The 23264-nt window shown below is 61.6% G+C and overlaps 1 protein-coding gene across 2 annotated transcripts in view; it reads left to right on the top strand.

Moving 5' to 3' along the window:
* Nucleotides 1-23264, top strand: part of LOC103347373 (uncharacterized) — a 55787-nt gene that overhangs the window by 23763 nt on the left and 8760 nt on the right. For both annotated transcript variants that reach the window (XR_011390297.1, XM_070077265.1), the window contains exon 3: nucleotides 18357-18459. Coding sequence is in view for 1 of the 2 variants with exons in the window: in XM_070077265.1 (XP_069933366.1) it covers nucleotides 18357-18459 (103 nt within the window). In the remaining variant the exon portion in view is untranslated. The remainder of the gene's footprint in view (nucleotides 1-18356; nucleotides 18460-23264) is intronic.

The following is a 23264-nucleotide window of genomic DNA, read 5'->3' as shown; positions in this document are numbered from 1 at the left end:
CAGGTCAGGGGGCTCTGTCCCTGGTGTGCTTAGTAGGGCAGGAGGCTCTGTCCCAAGTGGGGTTAGGGGGCCAGGAGGATCTGTTCAAGGTGGGCTTTGGGGCGCAGGTGTCTCTGTCCCAGTTTGGCTTGGCGGGGCAGGGAGGTCTGTCCCAGGTGAGCTTGGCGGGACAGGGGGCTCAGTCCCAGGTGGGCTTCAGGGGGCAGGTGTCTCTCTCCCAAATGGGCATAGCAGGGCAGGGGGCTCAGTCCTTTGTGGGCTTCAGGGGTCAGGAGGTCTGTCCCAAGTGGGCTTCGGGGGACGGGGTCTCTGTCCCAGGTGGGCTTCGAGGGGCAGGGGGCTCTGTCCCAGGTGACTTTCCGGACAGGGGCCTGTGTTCCAGGTGGTCTTGACAGGGCAGGGGGCTCTGTCCCAGGAGGGCTTAGTGGGTCAGGTGGCTCTCTCCCAGGTGGGTTTCATGGGGCAGGTGGCTCTGTTCCAGGTTGGTTTCGGGGGACAGGTGGCTCTGCCCAGGTGGGCATAGAGGAGCAAGGGGTCTGTCCCAGGTGGGCTTGGCTGGGCAGGGGGCTCTGTCCCAGGTTGGCTTCGGGGGACAGGGGCGCTGTCCCATTTGGGCTTAAGGGGCAGGGGGCTCTGTCCCAGTTGACTTGCCGGGAAGTGGCCTATGTCCCAGCTGGTCTTGATGTGGCATGGGGCTCTGTCCCAGGTGGGCTTCTGGTGGCAAGGGGCTCTGTCCCAGATGACTTGGCAGGGCAGGGGCTCAGTCCCAGGTGGGCTTTATGGGCCAGGAGGCTCTATCACACGTGGCCTTCTGTGGGCTTGGCGCACTGTCCCAGGTGGGCTTTGGGGTACAGGGGCTCTGTCCCAAGTGGGCTTAGTGGGGTAGGGGGCTCTGTCCTATGTGGGCTTCGGAGGGCTGGGGCTCTGTCCCAGGGGTGCTTGGCAGGGCAGGGGCTCTTCCAGATGGGCTTTGCGGGGCAGGGGTCTCTGTCATGGGGGCGCTTAGTGGGGCAGGGTCTCTGTCCCAAGTGGACAAGGAGAGCAGAGGGCTCTGTCCAAGTGGGCTTAGTGAGGCAGGGAACTCTGTTCCCATTGGGCTTCGGGGGCAAGTGGCTCAGTCCCAGGTGGGCTTGGCAGGGCAGGCTGCTCTGTCCCTGGTGTCCTGAGTAGGGCCAGGGCTCTGTCCCAAGTGGGGTTAGGGGGCAGGGGGATCTGTTCAAGGTGTGCTTTGGGGGGCAGGTGTCTCTGTCCCAGTTTGGCTTGGCGGGGCAGGGAGGTCTGTCCCAGGTGAGTTTGGCGGGACAGGGTCTCTGTCCCAGGTGGTCTTCGGGGGACAGGGGGCTCTGTCCCAGGTGACTTGCCGGGGAGGGGCCTGTGTCCCAGCTAGTCTTGATGGGGCATGGGGCTCTGTCCTAGGTGTTCTTCTGGTGGAAAAGGCTCTGTCCCAGATGACTTGGCGGGGCAGGGGCTCAGTCCCAGGTGGGCTTTATGGGCCAGGAGGCTCTATCACACGTGGCCATCTGTGGTCTTGGTGCTCCATCCCAGGTAGGCTTTGGGGTGCAGGGGCTCTGTCACAATGGGCTCAGTGGGTCAGGAGACTCTGTCCCCAAGTGGGCTTGGCAGGGCAGGGGGCTCTGTCCCAAGTGGGCTTCAGGGGTTTGGTGTTCTGTCCTAGGTGGGCTTAGTGGGGTAGGGGACTCTGTCCCAGGTCGGCTTGGTGGGGCAGTGGGCTCAGTCCCAGTTGGGCTTCGGGGGGCAGGTGTCTCCCAAATGGGCATAGCGGGACAGGGGACTCAGTCCTTTGTGGACTTCAGGGAGCAGGAGGTCTGTACCAGTTGGGCTTTGGGGGGCAGGCTGCTCTGTCCCATGTGGGTTTTGGGGGGGCGGGCTGCTCTGTCCCCAGTGGGCTTCAGCAGACAGGGGCTCTGTCCCAGGTGGGCTTTGGGGAACAGGGGGCTCAGTACCAGGAGGGCTTCGGGGAGCAGAGGTCTCTGTCCCCAGTGGGCCTAGGGGGCCAGGGTCTCTTTCCCAGGTGGTCTTACTTGAGCAGGGTGCTCTGTCCCATGTGGGCTTAGTGGGGTAGGGGGCTCTGTCCTATGTGGGCTTTGGAAGGCGGTGGCTCTGTCCCAGGGGTGCTTGGCAGGACAGGGGCTCTGTCCAGATGGGCTTTGCGGGGCAGGGGTCTCTGTCATGGGGGTGCTTGGTGGGGCAGGGTCTCTGTCCCAAGTGGACAAGGAGAGCAGAGGGCTCTGTCCAAGTGGGCTTAGTGAGGCAGGGAACTCTGTTCCCAGTGGGCTTCGGGGCCAAGTGGCTTAGTCCCAGGTGGGCTTGGCAGGGCAGGCTGCTCTGTCCCTGGTGTCCTGAGTAGGGCCAGGGCTCTGTCCCAAGTGGGGTTAGGGGGCAGGGGGATCTGTTCAAGGTGTGCTTTGGGGGGCAGGTGTCTCTGTCCCAGTTTGGCTTGGCGGGGCAGGGAGGTCTGTCCCAGGTGAGCTTGGCGGGACAGGGGGCTCAGTCCCAGGTGGGCTTCAGGGGGCAGGTGTCTCTCTCCCAAATGGGCATAGCGGGGCAGGGGGCTCAGTCCTTTGTGGGCTTCAGGGGGCATGAAGTGTGTCCCAAGTGGGCTTCAGGGGACAGGGTCTCTGTCCCAGGTGGTCTTCGGGGGGCAGGGGGCTCTGTCCCAGGTGACTTACCAGGCAGGGGCCTGTGTCCCAGGAGGTCTTGACAGGGAAGAGGGCTGTGTCCCAGGAGGGCTTTGTGGGCCAGGAGGCTCTGTCTGAGGTGGGTTCGGGGGGTCAGGGAGCTCTGTCCCAGGTGGGTTTCATGGGGCAGGGGGCTCTGTCCCAGCTTGGCTTATGGTGGCAGGGTACTCTGTCCCAGGTGACTTGCCGGGCAGCGGCCTGTGCTCCTGGTGGTTTTGATGGGGCAGGGGGCTCTGTCCCAGGAGGGCTTATTGGACCAGGAGGCTCTGTCCCACGTGGGTATAGGCGGGCAGGGGGCTCTGTCCCAGGTGGGTTTTGGGGGCCGGGGACTCTGTCCCAGCTGGGCTTAGAGGAGCAATGTGTTTGTCCCAGGTGGGCTTGGCTGAGCCGGGGACTGTCACAGATGGGCTTATGGTGGTAGGAGGCTCAGTCCCAGGTGACCTGGCAGGGCAGGGGCTCATTCCCAGGTGGGTTTGACAGGACAGGGGGCTCTGTCCCAGGTGGGCTTTATGCGCAAGGAGGCTCTATCCTAGGTGGGCTTCGGGGTGCAGGGGGCTCTGTCCCAGGTGGACATAGTAAGGCTGGAGACTCTGTCCCAAGTGAGCTTGGCAGGGCAGGGGGGCTCTGTCCCAGGTGGGTTTCAGGGGGCAGTAGGCTCTGTCCCATGTGGGCTTAGTGGGGCAGGGGGCTGTTTCCCAGGTTGGCTTTGGGGGGCATGGGACTCTGTCTCAGGCTTGCTCATTGAAGCAGAGGGCTCTGTCCCAGGTGGGTATAGGCGGGTAGGAGGCTCTGTCCCAGGTGGGTTTTGGGGAGCAGGGACTGTACCCGGTGGGATTCAGGGGCAGGGGGCTGTGTCCCTGGTGGGCTTAGGGGGGCAGGTGGCTATTTCGTATGTGGGCCTCGGGGTGCAGGTGGCTCTGTCCAGGTGCTCTTAGGGTGGCAGGGGGCTCGATCACAGGTTGGATTTGGGAGGTAGGGTACTCTTTCCCAGATGTGCTTAGGCGGGTAGTAGACTCTGTCCCAAATGGGCTTTGGGGAGTTGGGGGCTCTGTACCCGGTGGGCTTTGGGGGGCAGGGTCTCTGTCCCAGGTGGGCTTAGTGGTGCATGAGGCTCTGTCCCAGGTGGGCTTGTTGGGACAAGGGTCTCTGTCCCAAATGGGCTTCGGGATGCAGAGGCCTCTGTCCCAGGTGGGCTTTTGGGGGCAGGCTGCTCTGTCCCAGGTTGGCTTTGGGGGGCAGGGGCTCTGTCCCAAGTGGACTAAGGGGACAGGGGGCTCTGTCCTAAGTGGGCTTCTTGGGCAGGGGCTCTGTCCCAGGTCGGCTTCAGGGGCCGGGGGCTCTTTCCCAGGTGGGCTTAGCATGGCAGGGTACTCTGTCCTAGATGGGCTTGGGGGACTGAGGACTCTTTCCCAGGTGTGTTTTGGGGTGCAGGGGATCTTTCCGCATTGGGCTTGAGGGCGCAGGGGCTCTGTTCCAGTTGGGCTAAAGGGGGCAGTGAGCTCTGTCCCTGGTGGTCGTAGTGGGGTAAGTGTTTCTGTCCCAAGTTGGCTTCAGGGGGCAGGGGACTGTGTCCCAGGTTGATTCAGGAGGCAGGGTGTTCTGTCCCAGGTGGGTTTCGGGCAGCAAGGGACTGTGTCCCAGGTGGGATTATGGCGGCAGGGGACTCTGTTCCTGGTGGGCTTGGCTGGGCAGGGGGCTGTGTCCCAGGTGGGCGTAGGGGGGCAGGAGGCTCTGTCCCAAGTGGGCATAGTGGGGCAGCGTGTTCTATCCCAGGTGGAGTTAGTGGGACAGGGTGCTCTGTCCCAAATGGGCATAGGGGGGCAGGGCGCTCTATCCCAGGTGAGCCTCGAGGGCCAGGGGGCTCTGTCCTATGTGGGCTTTGGAGGGCAGGGTGCTCTGACCCAGGGGTGCTTGGCGGGGCAGGGGCTCTGTCCTGGGCGTGCTTGGTGGGGCAGGGGCTCTTTTCCATGTAGCCTTAGCAGGTTAGCAGGCTCTACCAGGTGGACATAGGAGAGCAGAGGGCTCTGTCCCACGTGGGCTTAGTGAGGCAGGGAACTCTGTTCCCAGTGGGCTTCGGGGGGCAAGTGGCTCAGTCCCAGGTGGGCTTGGCAGGGCAGGCTGCTCTGTCCCTGGTGTCCTGAGTAGGGCCAGGGCTCTGTCTCAAGTGGGGTTAGGGGGCAGGGGATCTGTCCAAGGTGTGCTTCGGGGGGCAGGAGTCTCTGTCCTTGTTTGGCTTGGTGGGGCAGGGAGGTCTGTCCCAGGTGAGCTTGGCGGGACAGGGGGCTCAGTCCCAGGTGGGCTTCAGGGGGCAGGTGTCCCTCTCCCAAATGGGCATAGTGGGGCAGGGGGCTCAGTCCTTTGTAGGCTTTAGGGGGCATGAAGTGTGTCCCAAGTGGGCTTCAGGGGACAGGGTCTCTGTCCCAGGTCGTCTTTGGGTGGCAGGGGGCTCTGTCCCAGGTGACTTGCCTGGCAGTATCCTGTGTTCCAGGTGGTCTTGATGGGGCAGAGGTCTCTGTCCCAGAGGGCTTAGTGGGCCAGGAGGCTCTGTCCCACGTGGGTATAGGCGGGCAGGTGGCTCTGTCCCAGGTGGGTTTCAGGGGCCAGGGGCTCTGTCCCAGCTGGGCTTAGAGGAGCAATGGGTCTGTGCCAGGTGGGCTTGGCTGGGCCGGGGGCTCTGTCACAGATGGGCTTATGGTGGTAGGAGGCTCTGTCCCAGGTGACTTGGCAGGGCAGGGGCTCATTCCCAGGTGGGCTTGATGGGGCAGGAGGCTCTGTCCCAGGTAGGCTTTATGGGCAAGGAGGTTCTGTCACAGGTGGCCTTCTGTGGGCTTGGGGCTCTTTCCCAGGTGGGGTTTGGGGTGCAGGGGGCTCTGTCCCATGTGGGCTTAGTAGGGCAGGAGGCTCTGTCCCAAGTGGGCTTGGTGGGGCAGGGGGGCTCTGTCCCAGGTGGGCTTATTGGGGCAAGGGGCTGTTTCCCAGGTTGGCTTCGGGGGGCATGGGACTCTGTCCCAGGCTTGCTCATTGAAGCAGAGGGCTCTGTCCCAGGTGGGTATAGGTGGGTAGGAGGCTCTGTCCCAGGTGGGTTTAGTGGGGCAGGGACTGTACCCGGTGGGATTCAGGGGCAGGGGGCTGTGTCCCTGGTGGGCTTAGGGGGGCAGGTGGCTATTTCGTATGTGGGCCTCGGGGTGCAGGTGGCTCTGTCCAGGTGTTCTTAGGGTGGCAGGGGGCTCGATCACAGGTTGGATTTGGGAGGTAGGGTACTCTTTCCCAGATGCGCTTAGGGGAGTTGGGGGCTCTGTACCCGGTGGGCTTTGGGGGGCAGGGTCTCTGTCCCAAGTGGGCTTTGGGGAGTTGGGGGTTCTGTACTCGGTGGGCTTAGGAGGGCAGGGTCTCTGTCCCAGGTGGGCTTAGTGGTGCATGAGGCTCTGTCCCAGGTGGGCTTGGCAGGGCAAGGGTCCCTGTCCCAAATGGGCTTCGGGATGCAGAGGCCTCTGTCCCAGGTGGGCTTTTGGGGGCAGGCTGCTCTGTCCCAGGTTGGCTTTGGGGGGCAGGGGGCTCTGTCCCAAGTGGACTAAGGGGACAGGGGGCTCTGTCCTAGGTGGGCTTCTTGGGCAGGGGCTCTGTCCTAGGTCGGCTTCGGGGGACAGGGGGCTCTGTACCCAGTGGGCTTCTTGGGGCAGGGGGCACTGTCCCAGGTCGGCTTCAGGGGGCAGGGGGCTCTGTACCCGGTGGGCTTCCGGGGCAGGGGGCTCTGTCCCAGGTCGGCTTCAGAGGGCAGTGGTCTCTGTACCCGGTGTGCTTCAGGGGGCTCTTTCCCAGGTGGGCTTAGCATGGCAGGGAACTCTGTCCTAGATGGGCTTAAGGGGACCGAGGGCTCTCTCCCAGGTGGTTTTTGGGGTGCAGGGGATCTTTCTGCGGTGGGCTTGAGAGCGCAGGGGCTCTGTTCCAGTTGGGCTAAAGGGGGCTTTGGGCTCTGTTCCTGGTGGTCTTAGTGGGGTGTTTCTGTCCCAAGGTAGCTTCAGGGGGCAGGGGACTGTGTCCCAGGTTGATTCAGGCGGCAGGGTGTTCTGTCCCAGGTGGTTTCGGGCGGCAAGGGGCTGTGTCCCAGGTGGGCTTCAGGGGGCACAGGGCTCCATCCTAGGTGGTCTTAGTGGGGCAAGGGTCTCTGTCCCAGGTGGGCTTAGGGGGGCAGGAGGCTCTGTCCCAAGTGGGCTTGGCGGGGCAGGGGTCTCTGTCCCAGGTGGGCTTCAGGGGGCACGGGGCTCCATCCTAGGTGGTTTTAGTGGGGCAAGGGTCTCTGTCCCAGGTGGGCTTCGTGGGCAGGGTGCTCTGTCCCAGTCAGGCTCATTGGAGCAGATGGCTCTGTCCCAGGTGGTAGGGGGCTCTGTCCCAGGTGGGTTCGTGTAGCAGGGACTTTACCCGGTGGTATTCGGGGTACGGGGATCTGTCCAAGGTTGACTTAGGGAGGCAGGGGGCTCTTTCACAAGTGGGTGAGGCGACAGGGGCTCTGTCCTAGGTGAACTTCTTGGGGCAGAGGGCTCTGTTCCAGGTGGGCTTCGAGGAGCAGGAGGCTCTGTCCTAGGTGGGCTTCGGGGGGCAGGGGTCTCTTTCCCAGGTCGGCTAGCGGGGCAGGGAGCTCTGTCCTAGGTGGGCTTATGGGGACCGAGGGCTCTTTCCCAGGTGGTTTTCAGGGTGCAGAGGATCTTTCCGTGGTGGGCTTCGGGCAGCAAGGGGCTCTGTCCTAGTTGGGCTAGGGGGGGGCAGTGGGATCTGTCCATGGTGGGCTTAGTGGGGTAAGTGTTTGTGTCCAAGTTGGCTTCAGGCGGCAGGGGACTATTTCCCAGGTTGATTCAGGTGGCAGGGTGTTTTGTCCCAGGTGGGCTTCGGGAGGCAAGGGGCTCAGTCCCAGGTGGGCTTATGATGGCAGGGGACTATGTCCCTGGTGGGCTTGGCTGGGCAGGGAGGCTGTATCCCAGGTGGGCATAGGGGGGCAGGAGGCTCTGTCCCAAGTGGGCATAGTGGGGCAGGGGGCTCTATTCCAGCTTGGCTTTGGGGGTCATGGGGCTGTGTCCTAGTGGGCTTCAGAGAACAGGGGATTCTGTACCAGGTGGGTTTCGGGGGACATTGCTCTGTCCTAGGTGGGCTTCAAGTGGCAGGTGGCTCAGTCTCAGGTGGACTTCTGGGTTCAGAGGTCTCTGTCCCAGGTGGGCTTAGAGGTGCAGGGGGCTCTGTCTTACATGGGCTTAGTGGAGCAGGGGGTTCTGTCCAAGGTGGGCTTCGGGGGACAGAGGGCTCTGTCCTAGGTGGGCTTCGGGTGGCAGGTGGCTCAGTCTCAGGTAGGCTTAGCGGGGAAAGGGACTCTATCCCAGGTGAGCTTGGCAGTGCCCTAGGCTCTTTCCCAGGTGGGCTTTGGGGGCAGGCGTCTCTTTCTCAGGTTAACTTGGCAGGGCAAGGGGAACAGTTCCAGGTGGGCTTCAGGCCACAGGTGTCTCTGTCCCAAATGGACTTAGTGGGGCGGGGGGCTGTGTCCCTGGTGGGCTTCGGGGGGCAGGATGCTCTTTCCCAGGTGGGTTTTTGGGGGCAGGCTGCTCTGTCCCAGGTGGGCTTCAGGGAGCAGGAGGCTCTGTCCTAAGTGGGCTTCGGGAGCAGGGGTCTCTTTCCCAGGTCGGCTTAGCGGGGCAGGGGGCTCTGTCCCAGGTTGGCTTGGCGGGGCAGAGGGTTCATTCCCAGGTGGGCTTAGCGGGGCAGGAGTCTCTGTCCCAGGTGGCTTCAGGTTGCTGGGGGCTCTCCCATGTGGCCTTAGTGGGGCAGGAGACTCTGTCCCAACTGGGCTTGGCGGGGCAGGGGATTCTCTCCCAGGTGGGCATAGAGGATCAGAGGTTCTTTCCCACGTGGACTTAGCAGGGCAGGGGGCTCAGTCCCAGGTAGGCTTTGGGGATCTGGGGACTCTGTACCAGGTGGTCTTAGAGGTTCTGCTGGTTCTGTCTTACGTGGTCTTAGTGGAACAGGGGGTTCTGTCCTAGGTGGGCCTCAAGTGGCAGGTGGCTCAGTCTCTGGTGGGCTTAGCGGGGCAAGGAGTTTTATCCCAGTTGGGCTTGGCAGTGCCCCGGGCTCTTTTACAATTAGGCTTCGGGGGCAGGGGGCTCTGCCCAGGTGTGCTTAATTGGGCAGGAGGCTCTGTCCGAAATGGGCTTAGTGGGGCAGGGGGCTCTGTCCCAGGTGGGCTTTGAGGACAGGGGGCTCTGCCCAGGTGTGCTTAGTTGGGCTGGAGGCCCTGTCCCAAATGGGCTTAGTGGGGCAGGGGGCTGTATTCCTGGTGGGCTTTGGGACACAGGATGCTCTTTCCCAGGTGGGTTTTTTGGGGCAGGCTTCTCTGTCCCAAGTGAGCTTTGGTGCAGGGGCTCTGTCCCAGGTGAGCTTAGCAGAGCAGAGGGCTCTGTCCCATGTGGGCTTGGCAGGGCAGAGGGCTCACTCCCAGGTAGGCTTAGCGGGGCAGGGGTCTCTGTCCCAGGTTGGCTTAGTGTTTCAGGGGGCTCTGTCTTAAGTGGGCTTAGTGGAGCAGGGGGCTCTGTCCCTGGTGGACTTAGAGGGGCAGGTGACTCTGTCCCAGATCAGCTTCGGGGCAAGGGCTCTGTCCCAGGTGGGCTTAGTTTAGCAGGGGGCTCTGTCCTAGGTGGGCTTCAGAGAGTAGGGGGCTCTGTACACTGTGGGCTTAACGGGGCAGGGGCCTCTGTCCCAGGTGACTTGCCGAGCAGGGGCCTGTGTCCCAGATGGTCTTGACAGGGCAGGGGCTCTGTCCCAGGAGGGCTCAGTGGGCCAGAAGGCTCTGTCCCAGGTGGGTATAGGCAGGCAGGGGGTTCTGTCCCAGGTGGACTTAAGGGGAGAGGAGGCTCTGTTCCAAGTGGGCATAGGGGGCCAGCGTGTTCTCTCCCAGGTATGCTTAGTGGGGCAGTGTGCTCTGTCCCATGTTGGCTTTGGGGGCCAGGGGGCTCTGTCCTAGGTGTGCTTCGGAGGGCAGGGGCTCTGTCCCAGGGGTGCTTGGCAGGGCAGGGACTCTGGCCCAGGTGGCCTAAGCTGGGCAGGTGGCTCTCTCACAGGTGGACATAGAGGAGCAGAGGGCTCTGTCTTAAGTGAGCTTAATGGGGCAGGGAGCTCTGTCCTAGGTGGGCTTCGGAGGACAGGGGCCCTGTCCCAGGGGTGCTTGGCAGGGCAGGGGCTCTGTCCCAGATGGGCTTCATGGGTCAGGGGACTCTGTCCTGGGGGTGCTTGGTGGGGCAGGGATTCTGGCCCAGGTGGCCTTGGCGGGGCCGGTGGCTTTCTCCCAGGTGGACATAGGGGAGCAGAAGGCTCTGTCCCAAGTGGGGCAGTGAGCTTGTCGCAGGTGGGCTTGGCAGGGCAGGGGGCTCTGTCCCTGGTGTACCTATTAGGGCAGGAGGTTCTGTCCCACGTTGTCTCGGGGGGTAGGTGTCTCTGTCCCAGGTGACTCAGTTGAGCAGGGGGCTGTGTCACAGGTGGGCTTTATGGACCAGGAGGCTCTGTCACAGGTGGCCTTCTGTGGGCTTTGGGTTCTGTCCCAGGTGGGCTTCTTGGTGCAGGGGGCTCTGTGCCATGTGGGCTTAGTGGGGCAGGAAACTCTGTCCCAAGTGGGCTTGGCAGGGCAATGGGACTCTGTCCCAGGTGGGCTTCTGGGGGAATGGGTTCTGTCCTAGTTGGGCTTAGGGGGGCAGGGGACTCTGTCCCAGGTGACTTGCTGGGCAGCCGACTGTGTCCCAGGTGGTCTTGACAGGGCATGGGGCTCTGTCCCAGGAGAGCTTAGTGGGCCAGGAGGCTCTGTCACTGGTGGGTTTCAGTGGGCAGGGGGCTCTGTCCCATATGGGCATAGAGGGGCAAGGGGTCTGTCCCAGGTGGGCTTGATGGGGCAGGGAGCTATGTCCCAGGTGGGCTTCTGGTGGCAAGGCAATCTGTCCCAGGTGTGCTTATGGTGGCAGGAGGCTCTGTCCCAGGTGACTTGGCAGGGCAGGGGGCTCAGTCCCAGGTGGACTTCATGGGCCAGGAGGCTCTATCATAGGTGGCCTTCTGTGGGCTTGGGGCTCTGTCCTAGGTTCGCTTCAGGGAGCAGGGGGCTCTGTCCCAATGGGCTTAGTGGGGCAGGAGACTCTGTCCCAGGTGGGCTTCAGGGGCAAGGGGCTGTGTCCTAAGTGGGCTTAGTGGGGCAGGGGGCTCTGTCCCAGGCGGGCTCATTGGAAATGAGGGTTCTGTCCCAGGTGGTTATAGGCGGGTATGGAGCTCTGTCCCTGGAGGGTTCAGGGACCAGGGGGCGCTGTATTCAGTGGGCTTAAGGGAGCAGGGGCTCTGTCCCAGGTGGGCTTTATGGGCCAGGAGGCTCTGTCACAGGTGGCTTTCTGTGGGCTTGGGGCTCTGTCCCAGGTGGGCTTCAGGTTGCTGGGGGCTGTCCCATGTGGCCTTAGTGGGGCAGGAGACTCTGTCCCAAGTGGGCTTGGCTGGGCAGGGGATTCTGTCCCAGGTGGGCTTGTGGGGTCAGGGGGCTCTGTCCCAGGTGGGCTTAGTGAGGCAGGGGACTCTGTCTTAGGTCCACTCGGGGGGCAGGGGGCTCTTTGGAGATGAGGGCTCTGGTCCAGGTGGGTATAGGCAGGTAGGGGGCTGTGTCCCAAGTGGGTTTCGGAGAACATGGGGCTCTCTAACCGGTGGGCTTAGGGGGGCAGGAGGCTCTGTACCCAGTGGGCTTCGGGGTTCAGGGGGCTTTGTCCCAGGTTGGTTTTGGGGGGCAGGGGAGTCTGTCCAAGGTGTGCTTATAGGGGCAAGGGTCTGGCCCTGGTAGGCTTCGATGGGCAGGGGGCTCTGTCCCAGGTAGGCTTATGGTGTCAAGAGGCTCGTCCCAAGTGACTCAGTGGGTCAGGGGGCTCTGTCCCAAGTGGGCTTGATGGGCCAGGAGGCTCTGTCACAGGTGTCCTTCTGTGGGCTTGGGTCTCTGTCCCAGGTGGGCTTCAGGGTGATGGGGGTTCTGTCCCAATGTTCTTAGTGGGGAAGGACACTCTGCCCCAAGTGGGCTTGGCGGGGCAGGGGGCTCTGTCCCAGGTGGGCTATGGGGGGCAGCCATCTCTTTCTCAGGTGGGCTTGTGGGGTCAGGGGGCTCTGTTCCAGGTGGGTATAGGCAGGTAGGGGGCTCTGTCCCAGCTGGGCTTCGCAGGGCAGAGGGCTCATTCCCAGGTGGGCTTAGCGGGGCAGGAGTCTCTGTCCCAGGTGGCTTCAGGTTGCTGGGGGCTCTCCCATGTGGCCTTAGTGGGACAGGAGACTCTGTCCCAACTGGGCTTGGCGGGGCAGGGGATTCTCTCCCAGGTGGGCATAGAGGATCAGGGGTTCTTTCCCACGTGGACTTAGCAGGGCAGAGGGCTCAGTCCCAGGTGGACTTTGGGGATCTGGGGACCCTGTACCAGGTGGGCTTAGAGGTTCTGCTGGTTTTGTCTTACGTGGTCTTAGTGGAACAGGGGGTTCTGTCCTAGGTGGGCCTCAAGTGGCTGGTGGCTCAGTCTCTGGTAGGCTTAGCGGGGCAAGGAGCTCTATCCCAGTTGGGCTTGGCAGTGCCTCAGGCTCTTTCCCAGGTGGGCTTTGAGGACAGGGGGCTCTGCCCAGGTGTTCTTAGTTGTGCAGGAGGCCCTGTCCAAAATGGGCTTAGTGGGGTAGGGGGCTATGTTCCTGGTGGGCTTTGGGACACAGGATGCTCTTTCCCAGGTGGGTTTTTTGGGGCAGGCTTCTCTGTCCCAGGTAAGCTTTGGGATCAGGGGGCTCTGTCCCAGGTGGGCTTAGCAGGGCGGAGGGCTCTGTCCCATGTGGCCTTGGCAGGGTAGAGGGCTCATTCCCAGGTAGGCTTAGCGGGGCAGGGGTCTCTGTCCCAGGTTGGCTTAGTGTTTCAGGGGGCTCTGTCTTAAGTGGGCTTAGTGGAGCAGGGGGCTCTGTCCCTGGTGGGCTTAGAGGGGCAGGTGACTCTGTCCCAGATCAGCTTCGGGGCAAGGGCTCTGTCCCAGGTGGGCTTAGTTTAGCAGGGGGCTCTGTCCTAGGTGGGCTTCAGAGAGTAGGGGGCTCTGTACACTGTGGGCTTAACGGGGCAGGGGCCTCTGTCCCAGGTGACTTGCCGAGCAGGGGCCTGTGTCCCAGATGGTCTTGACAGGGCAGGGACTCTGTCCCAGGAGGGCTCAGTGGGCCAGGAGGCTCTATCCCAGGTGGGTATAGGCAGGCCGGGGCTTCTGTCCCAGGTGGACTTAGGGGGACAGGAGGCTCTGTTCCAAGTGGGCATAGGGGGCCAGCGTGTTCTCTCCCAGGTATGCTTAGTGGGGCAGTGTGCTCTGTCCCAAGTGGGCATAGAGGGCCAGGGTGCTGTATCCCATGTTGGCTTCGGGTGCCAGCAGGCACTGTCCTAGGTGTGCTTCGGAGGGCAGGGGCTCTGTCCCAGGGGTGCTTGGTGGGGCAGGGACTCTGTCCTAGATGGGCTTCGCAGGTCAGGAGGGGCTCTCCTGGGGGTGCTAGGCGGGGCAGGGACTCTGGCCCAGGTGGCCTTAGCTGGGCAGGTTGCTCTCTCACAGGTGGACATAGGGGAGCAGAGGGCTCTGTCCCAAGTGGGCTTAATGGGGCAAGGAGCTCTGTCCTAGGTGGGCTTCGGAGGACAGGGGCTCTGTCCCAAGTGTGCTTGGCAGGGCAGGGGCTATGTCCCAGATGGGCTTCACAGGTCAGGGGACTCTGTCCTGGGGGTGCTTGGTGGGGCAGACTCTGGCCCAGGTGGCCTTGGCGGGGCCGGTGGATTTCTCCAGGTGGATATAGGGGAGCAGAAGGATCTGTCCCAAATGGGCTTAGTATGGAAGGGGGCTGTGTTCCTGGTGGGCTTCGGGGACAGGGGGCTCTGCCCAGGTGTGCTTGGTTGGGCAGGAGGCTCTGTCCCAGGTGAGTATATCAGGCAGGGTGCTCTGTCCCAGGTTGGTTTTGGGGCAGGGTGCCCTGTCCCAGGTGGGCTTAGAGGGGCATGTGGTCTGGCCCAGGTGGACTTTGTTGGGTAGGGCCTCTGTCCCAGGTGGGCTTCGGAGGGTAGGGGCTCTGTCCCAAGGGTGCTTGGCAGAGCAGTGGCTCTGTCTTAGATGGGCTTCACGGGTCAGGGGTCTCTGTCCCAGGGGTATTTGGCGGGGCAGGGACTCTGGCCTAGAAGGCCTTGGCGGAGCCGGTGGCTTTCTCCAGGTGGACATAGGGGAGCAGAAGGCTCTGTCCCATGTGGGCTTAGTGGTACAGGAAACTCTGTCCCAAGTGGGCTTGGCAGGGCAGGGGGCTCTGTCCCAGGTGGGCTTCTGGAGGTAATGGTTCTCTCCTAGATGGGCTTCGGGGGGCAGGGGGCTCTGTCCCATGTGGGCTTCGTGGAGCAGTAGACTCTGTCCCAAGTGGGCTTGGCAGGGCAGTGGGCTCATTCCCAGGTGGGCTTCAGGCCACAGGTGTCTCTGTCCCAAATGGGCTTAGCTGGGCAGGGAGCTGTGTCCCTGGTGGGCTTCAGGGGGCAGCATGCTCTTTCCCAGGTGGGTTTTTGGGAGCTTGCTGTTCTGTCCCAGGTCGGCTTCAGGGGGCAGGGGGCTCTGTCCCAGGTGGGCTTGTGGGGTCAGGGGGCTCTGTCCCAGGTGGACTTAGCAGGGCAGGGGGCTCTGTCACAGCTGGGCTTCACGGGGCAGAGGGCTCATTCCCAAATGTGCTTCAGGTGGCAGGGGTCTCTGTCACTGGTGGGCATAGAGGGTCAGGGGTTCTTTCCCACGTGACTTAGCAGGGCAGGGGGCTCAGTCCCAGGTGGACTTCGGGGATCAGGGGACTCTGCCCAGGTGTGCTTAGTTGGGCAGGAGGCTCTGTCCCAAATGGGCTTAGTGGGGCAGGGGGCTCTGTTCCTGGTGGGCTTTGGGTACAGGGGGCTCTGCCCAGGTGTTCTTAGTTGTGCAGGAGGCTCTGTCCCAAATGGGCTTAGTGGGGCAGGGGGCTGTGTTCCTGGTGGGCTTCTGGGTGCAGGATGCTCTTTCCCAGGTGGGTTTTTTGGGGCAGGCTTCTCTGTCCCAGTAAGCTTCGGGGGCTGGGGGCTCTGTCCCAGGTGGGCATAGAGGGGCAAGGGGTCTGTCCCAGGTGGGCTTAACGGGGCAGAGAGCTATGTCCCAGGTGGGCTTCTGGTGGCAAGGCAATCTGTCCCAGGTGGACTTATGGTGGCAGGGGGCTCTGTCCCAGGTGACTTGGCGGGGCAGGGGGCTCAGTCCTAGGTGGGCTTTATGGGCCAGGAGGCTCTATCATAGGTGGCCTTCTGTGGGCTTGGGGCTCTGTCCCAGGTTTGCTTCGGGGTGCAGGGGGCTCTGTCCCAATGGGCTTAGCGGGGCAGTGAGCTCTGTCCCAGGTGGGCTGTAGGGGACAGAAGGCTCTGTCCCAGGTGGGCTTAGTTTAGCAGGGGGCTCTGTACTATGTGGACTTGTGGGGGCAGGGGGCTCTTTCCCTGGTAGGCTTCACGGGACAGGGGGCTCTGTCCCAGGTGACTTGCCAGGCAGTGGCCTGTGTCCTAGGTGGTCTTCACAGGGCAGGGGCTCTGTCCCAGGAGGGCTTAGTGGGCCAGGAGGCTCTGTACCAGGTGGCTATAGGCAGGCATGGGGCACTGTCCCAGGTTGGTCTTGGGGGGCAGGGGGCTCTGTCCCAGGTGGGCTTAGAGGGGCAAGGGATCTGGCCCAGGTGGGCTTTGCTGGGTAGGGGCTCTGTCCCAGGTGGGCTTATGTTGGCAGGAGGCTTTGTCCCAGGTGATTCAGTGGGGCAGGGTCTCTGTCCCAAGGAGGCTTTATGGGCCAGGAGGCTCTGTCACAGGTGGCCTTCTGTGGGATTGGGGCTCTGTCCCAGGAGGGCTTAGTGGGCCAGGAGGCTCTGTCCCAGGTGGGTATAGGCGGGCAGGGGGCTTTGTCCCACGTTGGTTTCGTGGCGTAGGGGGCTCTGTCCCAGGTGGGCTTCCGGGGGTTGGGGGATCTGGCCTAGGTGGGCTTCGCTGGGCAGGGGATGCTGTCCCAGGTGGGCTTATGGTGGCAGGAGGCTCAGTCCCAGGTGACTTAGTGGGGCAGGGGACTCTGTCCCAAGTGGGCTTTATGGGCCAGGAGGCTCTGTCACAGGTGGCCTTCTGTTGGCTTGGGTCTCTGTGCCAGGTGGGCTTCAGGGTGCTGGGGCTCTGTCCCAATGGGCTTAGTGGGGAAGCAGACTCTGTCCCAAGTGGTCTTGGCAGGGCTGGGGGCTCTGTCCCAGGTGGTCTTGATGGGGCAGGGGGCTGTGTCCCAGGTGGGCTATGGGGGGCAGTCATCTGTCTCAGGTTGTTGTGTCAGGGCAGGGGGCTCAGTCCCAGGTGGGCTTCAGGCCACAGGAGTCTCTGTCGCAAATGGGCTTAGTGGGGCAGGGTCTGTGTCTCTGGTGGGCTTCAGGGGGCAGCATGCTCTTTCCCAGGTGGGTTTTTGGGGGCTTGCTGCTCTGTCCCAGGTGGGCTTCAGGGGACAGGAGGCTCTGTCCCAGGTGGGCTTGTGGGGTTAGGGGGTTCTGTCCCAGGTGGACTTAGCAGGGCAGGGGGCTCTGTCACAGCTGGGCTTCATGGAGCAGGGGACTCTGTCCCAGGTGGTCTTGACGGTGCAGGGGGTTCTGTCCCAGGTGGGTATATGTGGGCAGGTGGCTCTGTCCCAGGTGGGTTTCCGGGGTAGAGGGCACTGTCCCAGGTGTGCTTAGAGGGGCAAGGGGTCCGTCCCAGGTTGGCTTGGCTGGGCAGGGAGCTGTGTCCCAGCTGGGCTTATGGTGGCAGGAGGCTCTGTCCCAGATGACTTGGTGGGGCAGGGGACTCTGTCCCAGGTGGGCTTTGTGGGCCAGGAGGCTCTGTCCCAGGTGGCCTTCTGTGGGCTTGGGGCTCTGTCCCAGGTGGCTTCAGGGTACTGGGGGCTCTGTCCCAGTGGTCTTAGTGGGGCAGGAGATTCTGTCCCAAATGGACTTGGCAGGGCATGGGGCTCTGTCCCAAGTGAGCTTCAGGGGGCAGGAGGCTCTGTCCCAGGTCATCTTAGCAAGGCAGGGGGCTCTGTCCCATGTGGACTTAGTAAGACTGGAGGCTCTGTCCCACGTGGGCTTAGGGGGGCATGGAACTCTGTCCCATGTGCGATTCTTGGGGCATAGGGCTCTGTCCCAGGTGGGCATAGTGGGGAGGGGACTCTGTCCCAGATGGGCTTCGGGGGGCAGGGGTTCTGTCAAGTGGGCTAGTGATGCATGGGGATCTTTCCCAGGTGTGCTTATGGGGGCAAGGGGCTTTGTTCCACGTGGGCTTCGATATGCAGGTGCCTCTGTCCCAGGTGGGCTTAGTGGGTCAGTAGGCTCTGTTCCAGTTGGGCTTAGGGGGGCATGGGTCTCTGTCCCAGGTGGTTTTCGGTTGGCAGGGGGGCTCTGTCCCAGGTGTGCTTCGGGGGGCATGGGTCTCTGTCCCAGTTGGGCTTGGCGGGGCAGGGGCCTCTATCCCAGGTGTGCTTCGGGGGGCAGGGGGCTGTATCCCAGGTGTGCTTCGGGGGGCAGGGGGCTCTGTCACAATTTGGTTTGTCAAGGCAGGGGTCTATCCCAGATGGCTTGGCGGGGCAGGGGCCTCTGTCCCAGGTGGTCTTCAGGGGCAGAGGGCTCTGTCTCAGGTGGGCTTAAGGGGGCAGGGATCTCTATCTCAGGTGTGCTTGCCGTCCCGGGTGCTCTGTCCCAGGCGGCCTTGGCGGGCAGGTTCTGTGTCCCAAGTGGGTTTAGGGGGGCAGAGGGCTCTGTCCCTGGTGGGCTTCGGGGGGCACAGTTGTGCTTTGGTGGGCACAGAGCTCTGTCCCATGAACCAAAGAAGCCACGATGGGGCACCGCGCTCCAGCTGCAGGTGACACCAATGTCTCAGCAGCTCTTCCCTCGCGTGGTCACTTCTGGTAGGACCCTCGGGCTTTTCTCCTAGGCGGGCGGCACCGGCCCAGGCCTGCCAGCAACCCTCCCCACCCAGCGCCTTTTCTGGCCTCTCCTCCCGTGTTCTGGCCCAGAATCTCAGGGTTGCCTCTCATTGGCCTGCTTGGGGTCAGCTGCTCCTCTCTGGCCAGTCAGCTACGGGTACAGGGAGGCAGTGCTCTAATTGGCCAGGCCCGGGCACATGATCACTGCTGAGCCAGGGCCTGGCGTCAGGTCTACCCAACCCTCGTGACCTCCTGCAGGTCTGGACTTTTACACCGAGGGAGGCTGTACAAGGTCCGTGAACCCTGACCTCGATCCCTGACCGCACCTACTCTCCCTGAGATCTGGGGGTCTCTATTTATATTTATTTGAGATGCAGAGTTAAGAGAGGGAGAGACACACATACACACACACACCTGCTGGTTCACTTCCTCAATGGCCACAACAGCCAGGCCTGGGCCAGGCCAATGCCAGGAGTCCAGAACTCCATCCGGATCTCCGGCGTGGGTGCAGGGGCCCAGGCACTTGGGCCAGCTTCCGCTGCCTTCCTAGCACAGGTGGGCTGCCTTGCCTGCTCCCCATCCCGCCACTCCCAGCCCTGGGCAGGCACCAGCTGGGAGCCTGGGAAGGATTTCAAGGTGGGATTCTCTGCCCCTCACCCCCTGCCAGAGTCCACAAACATCGGAGCTGCAGATCTGCTGGATCAACAAGGAGAGCGGGCAGTGCACGGGCGGCGAGCAGCTCTGCCTGCTGTGCGACCAGGTGCAGAAAGGTGAGGGCCAGTGGCCAGCGGCGCAGGGGAGGAGGCTCTGTCCCACAGCTAAAGACCTGGGGGCCTGTGGTCAGCAGGTCGATGTGGAGCTCGCAGAGTCACACGCTGGTGGATGCATGGGGAGGGCCGTGTGTGGGCCCGCAGGGTGGGGGCCGTTTGTGCCAGATGCCTGGGCCGGTGGTAGAACCACACAAATAGCTTCTGATGATGAGGGCTGGGGAGGGAGCACCCGGAGGGCGTGGGACAGCTCCCCTGGCCTCTCTGGCTCCACTCCTTCCCAAGGGCTCAGACAGAAGTCTCCCCAAGGTAGGTGAGCAGAGGGCGTGGGGAGCCTGCTCTCACTGTTCAGTATGCCCTTTCTCCGTATCTGCGGATTGAAAATGTTTTTGGGGAAAAAAATGACATCTTACTGAGCAGGTGCACTTTTTTCCGTGCCAGTGTTCCCTAAACAAAACCGTGGACCGACATCACCCAGCAGGTCCGTAGCATTAGGTGCTTAGGGTCGCTCAGAGGTGGTGTGAAGTGTATGGGTAGGCTTGTGCCAACCCTGCACCATCTGTGTGAGGGACTTTAGCAGCAAAGGCTTTTTTGTTTGTTTGTTTTGTTTTTTTGACAGATAGAGTTAGAGAGACAGAGAGAAAGGACTTCCTTCCGTTGGTTCACCCACAACCTGGCCGCTATGGCCGGTGTGCTGTGCCAATCCAAAGCTAGGAGCCAGGTGCTTCCTTCCGGTCTCCCATGCCAGTGCAGGGCCCAAGCACTTGGGCCGTCCTCCACTGCCTCCCCGGGCCACAGCAGAGAGCTAGACTAGAAGAGGAGCAACCGGGACTAGAACCCGGTGCCCCAACTGGGACTAGAACCCAGTGCCCTTATGGGTGCTGCACCACAGGCGAAGGATTAACCAAGTGAGCCATGGCGCTGGACCCAAGCAGAGGTTTTTTAATTTTTTTTAAGTTACTTAAAAAAAAAGCTGGCTCTGTGGCATGGTGGGTTAGAGCCACCACCTGCAGTGCCAGCATCCCATATGGGTGCCAGTTCTAGTCCCAACTGCTCCACTTCCGACCCAGTTCTCTGCTATGGCCTGGGAAAGCAGTGAGAGTTGGCCCAAGTTCTTGGGCCCCTGTACCCCTGTGGGAGACCCAGAAGAAGCCCCTGGCTCCTGCCTTCGACTTGGCTCAGCTCCAGCCATTGTGGCCATTTGGGGAGTGAAACAGTGGATAGAAGACCTCTCTCTCTCTCTCTGCCTCTCAGTCACTCTGCCTTTCTAATCTGGAGGGCAGAGTGACAGAGAGAGGGGAAGAGTGAGATCTTTTGTCTGCTGGTTCATCCCCCAAATGGTTACAACAGCCACATCTGGGCCAGGACAAAGCCAGGTGCCAGACACCAGGAACTTCATCCTGGTCTTCCACGTGGGTGGCAGGGGCCCAAGGACATGGGCCATCTTCCACTGCCTTCCCAGGTGTATCAGCAGGGAGCTGGATCAGATGTGGAGCAGCTGGGACTCAACCCAGCATTCCCATAGGGGATGCAGTGGCACAGAGGCAGCTTAAGCTGCATGAATTTGAAAGGCAGAAAGACAGAGAGCTCCCCTCTGCCAGTCCATTCCACAAAGGCCTGCAGCAGGCTGGGCAGGAGCAGAGATCTCCACCGAGTGTCCAGTGTGGGGCCGGGAGCCATCATCTGCTGACTTCCAGGGTGCACAGGAGGAGGAAGCTGGAACTTTACTAGGAGGTGCAGGCATCCCAGTGTCTTAACTGCTAGGCCAGACACCCAGCCAAATTTGTCTTTAATTCTATTTAAAATTTTTTAAATTTATTTAAAAGAGACAAAACAGAGCTCTTCTATCTGCTGGTTCACATCCGAAATACCCCAACAGCCAGGGCTGCCCAGGCCAAAGCCAGGAGCCTGGAACCCAGTCTGGGTCACCCATGTGGGCGGCAGGGGCCCAAGGGCTTGAGGCCTCGCCTGCTGATTCCCAGGAGGCACAGTGGTGGGAAGCTGGATTTGGAAGTGGAGCCGGGACTCGAGCCAAGTGCTCTGCTAAGGGACGGGATGGATGCAGCTGTCCTAAGAGGCATCTCAACCACGGGGCCAGGTGCCCACCCCTGACTCTGCTCTTTCCATGCCCTGCCCGGGGTACAGGCACCTGCCCCTGACTCTGCTCTTTCTGTGCCCTGCCCCGGGTACAGGCGCCCACCCCTGACTCTACTCTTCCCGTGCCCTGCCCGGGGTACAAGCCACAGCCGCACACGTGACTGTGCTGAGTCCTGGCAGTCCTCTGGGTGCTCTGAATCCCAGCGTGGTCTCAGGGACCCCTGATGTTGACACTGACTACGACCTACCTCTTAGAGTGCGACGGAGCTTAGCTGAGATGCTCTGTGAAACTATGTCAACCACTAGGGGGGCCGGTGACGAGGCAAAGCAGGTTAAGCTGCCACTCGCAGTGCCCGCATTCCCTGTCCAGTGCCCGTTCCAGTCCCGGCTGCTCCACTTCCCATCCAGCTCCCTGCTAATGCTCCTGGGAAGGCAGTAGATGATGACCCAAATACTCTCCATGTGGAAGACCCAGATGGAGCTCCTGGCTCCTGGCTTTGGCCTGGATCAGCCCTGGCCATTGGGGCCAGCTGGGGAGTGAAGCAGCAGATGGAAGATCTCTCTTCCTCCCTCTCTATCAGTCTGCTTTTCAAATAAACAAATCCTTTTTATCGAAAGCCACATAATGATCAGCACATAGTAGGTGCTAGCTGCCGTGTGCTCAGCTTTATTCTTAGGTATTGACCCTGGGGGTGGCCAAGTGAGCCGGGGCTCATCGGGCCGGGTGGCCTGGCTCAGCTGCCGCCCCTGTGTGTTCCTGCCAGAGGACATATCAGTGGTGTTCAGTACAGCCTCCCTTCACGTCCACACCCCCCACCTTCCTCCATGTCCACACCCCATGCATTCCTCCACGTCCACACCCTGCACCTCCCTCCATGTCCACACCCCCCACCTTCCTCCACGTCCACACCCCCCACCTCCCTCCATGTCCACACCCCATGCCTTCCTCCATGTCCACGCCCCATGTCTTCCTCCACGTCCACACCCGCGCCTCCCTCTGCATCCACACTCATGCCTCCCTCCACCCAGAGGCAGGCTCACACTCCACGCAGAGGCGGGCTCCCACCCCACGTCTCCCTTCGCAGAGTGCCCCAGCCATGCTCCTGCGCCAGCTGCCATCGGAGGCTTTGGGCTGCTGGTGGTGGGATTTCGTGAGCTGAGGAGGTGGTTCTGTCACTGCTGTGGTTCAGATGCTGTCCATTGTTTCCGTGTCCCCTCTTTCTGTCATGTTATCTGGAGAGTGGGTCCTTCTGACGCTCGCCAGACGCAGACCTTGAGCACTTTGGAGGACTCTGTCTGAAACTTCTGTGTCCATGTCTCGTTCTGCCTCTGGACCCTGGTACCTGCGGCGTCTCGTCCATGGCATCTTGTTTCCTTGTGTGGCTGGCCTGCACCTGCCTGCATGTTGGTTCTTAGGCGGGGGAAGTTACTGAAACCTGGAATGCGCAGACTCGCTCTGCCTCTGCTGGCTGCTTGAGGGCATTACCCGCCCCCAGGGTCTCCTTCCTCCAGGGTGTAGGCAGGAGCTGACTATGTGACTCCTCATGCAGGCCTGCTGTGCGGCTCCTCGGTGCAGGGTTCAGGGTGGCCTGGTGTCCCACCTCCCCTGGGCGTGGAGCCCTGGAGTTACCAGCGTCCAAAGTGTGGGTCCCTAGTGCCCTCCCATGGGCATGAGGCAGGTGCGCCTCACAGCGCTCCTTTTCCTCCTCAGTTCTCCCCATCTCCCCTTCAGTGTTGGCCTGATAATCTGCATTCCTGAGCACTGTCACTGCTTTTGCTCACATACATGTACATTGTATCAGAATTATTTGCCAGAGGAGGCAGCGCAACAGGTCAAGCCGCGGCCAGTGATGCTGGCGTCCCGTGTGGATGTCAATTCAGGTCCCGGCTACTCTGCTTTCCATCCAGCTCCCTGCCGATACGCCCGAGAAAGCAGCCGAAGTTGGCCCAAGTGCTGGAGTCCCTGCCACGACCTGGGAGACCCGGATGGGTTTTGAGGTTCCTGGCTTCATCCTGGCCCAGCCCCAGTAGTTGGAGCCATTTGGGGAGTGAACCAGCAGATGGAAGATCAATTGCTCTCTCTCTCTCTCTCTCTCACTCTCACTCTCACTCTCTCTGCCTCTCTCCGTAACCCTGGCTATCAAATAAATAAATCTTTAAAAATAATTATCTACAAGAACATCTATGAGAACAGTCTTACTGTATCATATAATAATCATAAATATGAGATTTATTGACATATTCATAGTATAACTTTCCTTTTTTAAAAGATGTATTTATTTATTGGAAAGATGGAGTTATAAAGAGGCAGAGGCACAGAGAGCTGTCTCCCATCAGCTGATTCACTCCCCAATTGGCTGCAAGGGGCAGAGCTCAGCCTATCTGAAGCCAGGAGCTAGGAGCTTCTTCCAGGTCTCCCATGTGGGTGCAGGGTCCCAAGGACTTGGGCCGTCTTCTACTGCTTTCCCAGGCCATAGCAGAGAGCTGGATGGGAAGTGGAGCAGCCAGGTCTTGAACTGGCACCTACATGGGATGTTGGCACTGCAGGCGGCGGCTTTACCCGCTATGCCACAGGCCAGCCTCTGTTTCTTAATATAGGCAGAAATCTCCCATCCAGTGTTTTCCAGTAGCTGAGGCTGGGCCAGGCTGAAGCCAGGAACAGGGAACTCAACCTGGTCTCCCACATGAGTAGCAGGGACCCAACTGCTGGG

Source organism: Oryctolagus cuniculus, chromosome 7, assembly GCF_964237555.1.
Source record: "Oryctolagus cuniculus chromosome 7, mOryCun1.1, whole genome shotgun sequence".
NCBI classification, from domain to species: domain Eukaryota; kingdom Metazoa; phylum Chordata; class Mammalia; order Lagomorpha; family Leporidae; genus Oryctolagus; species Oryctolagus cuniculus.
The sequence above is the reverse complement of the archived record's forward strand: the minus strand, read 5'-3'. Positions and strand labels throughout refer to the sequence as shown.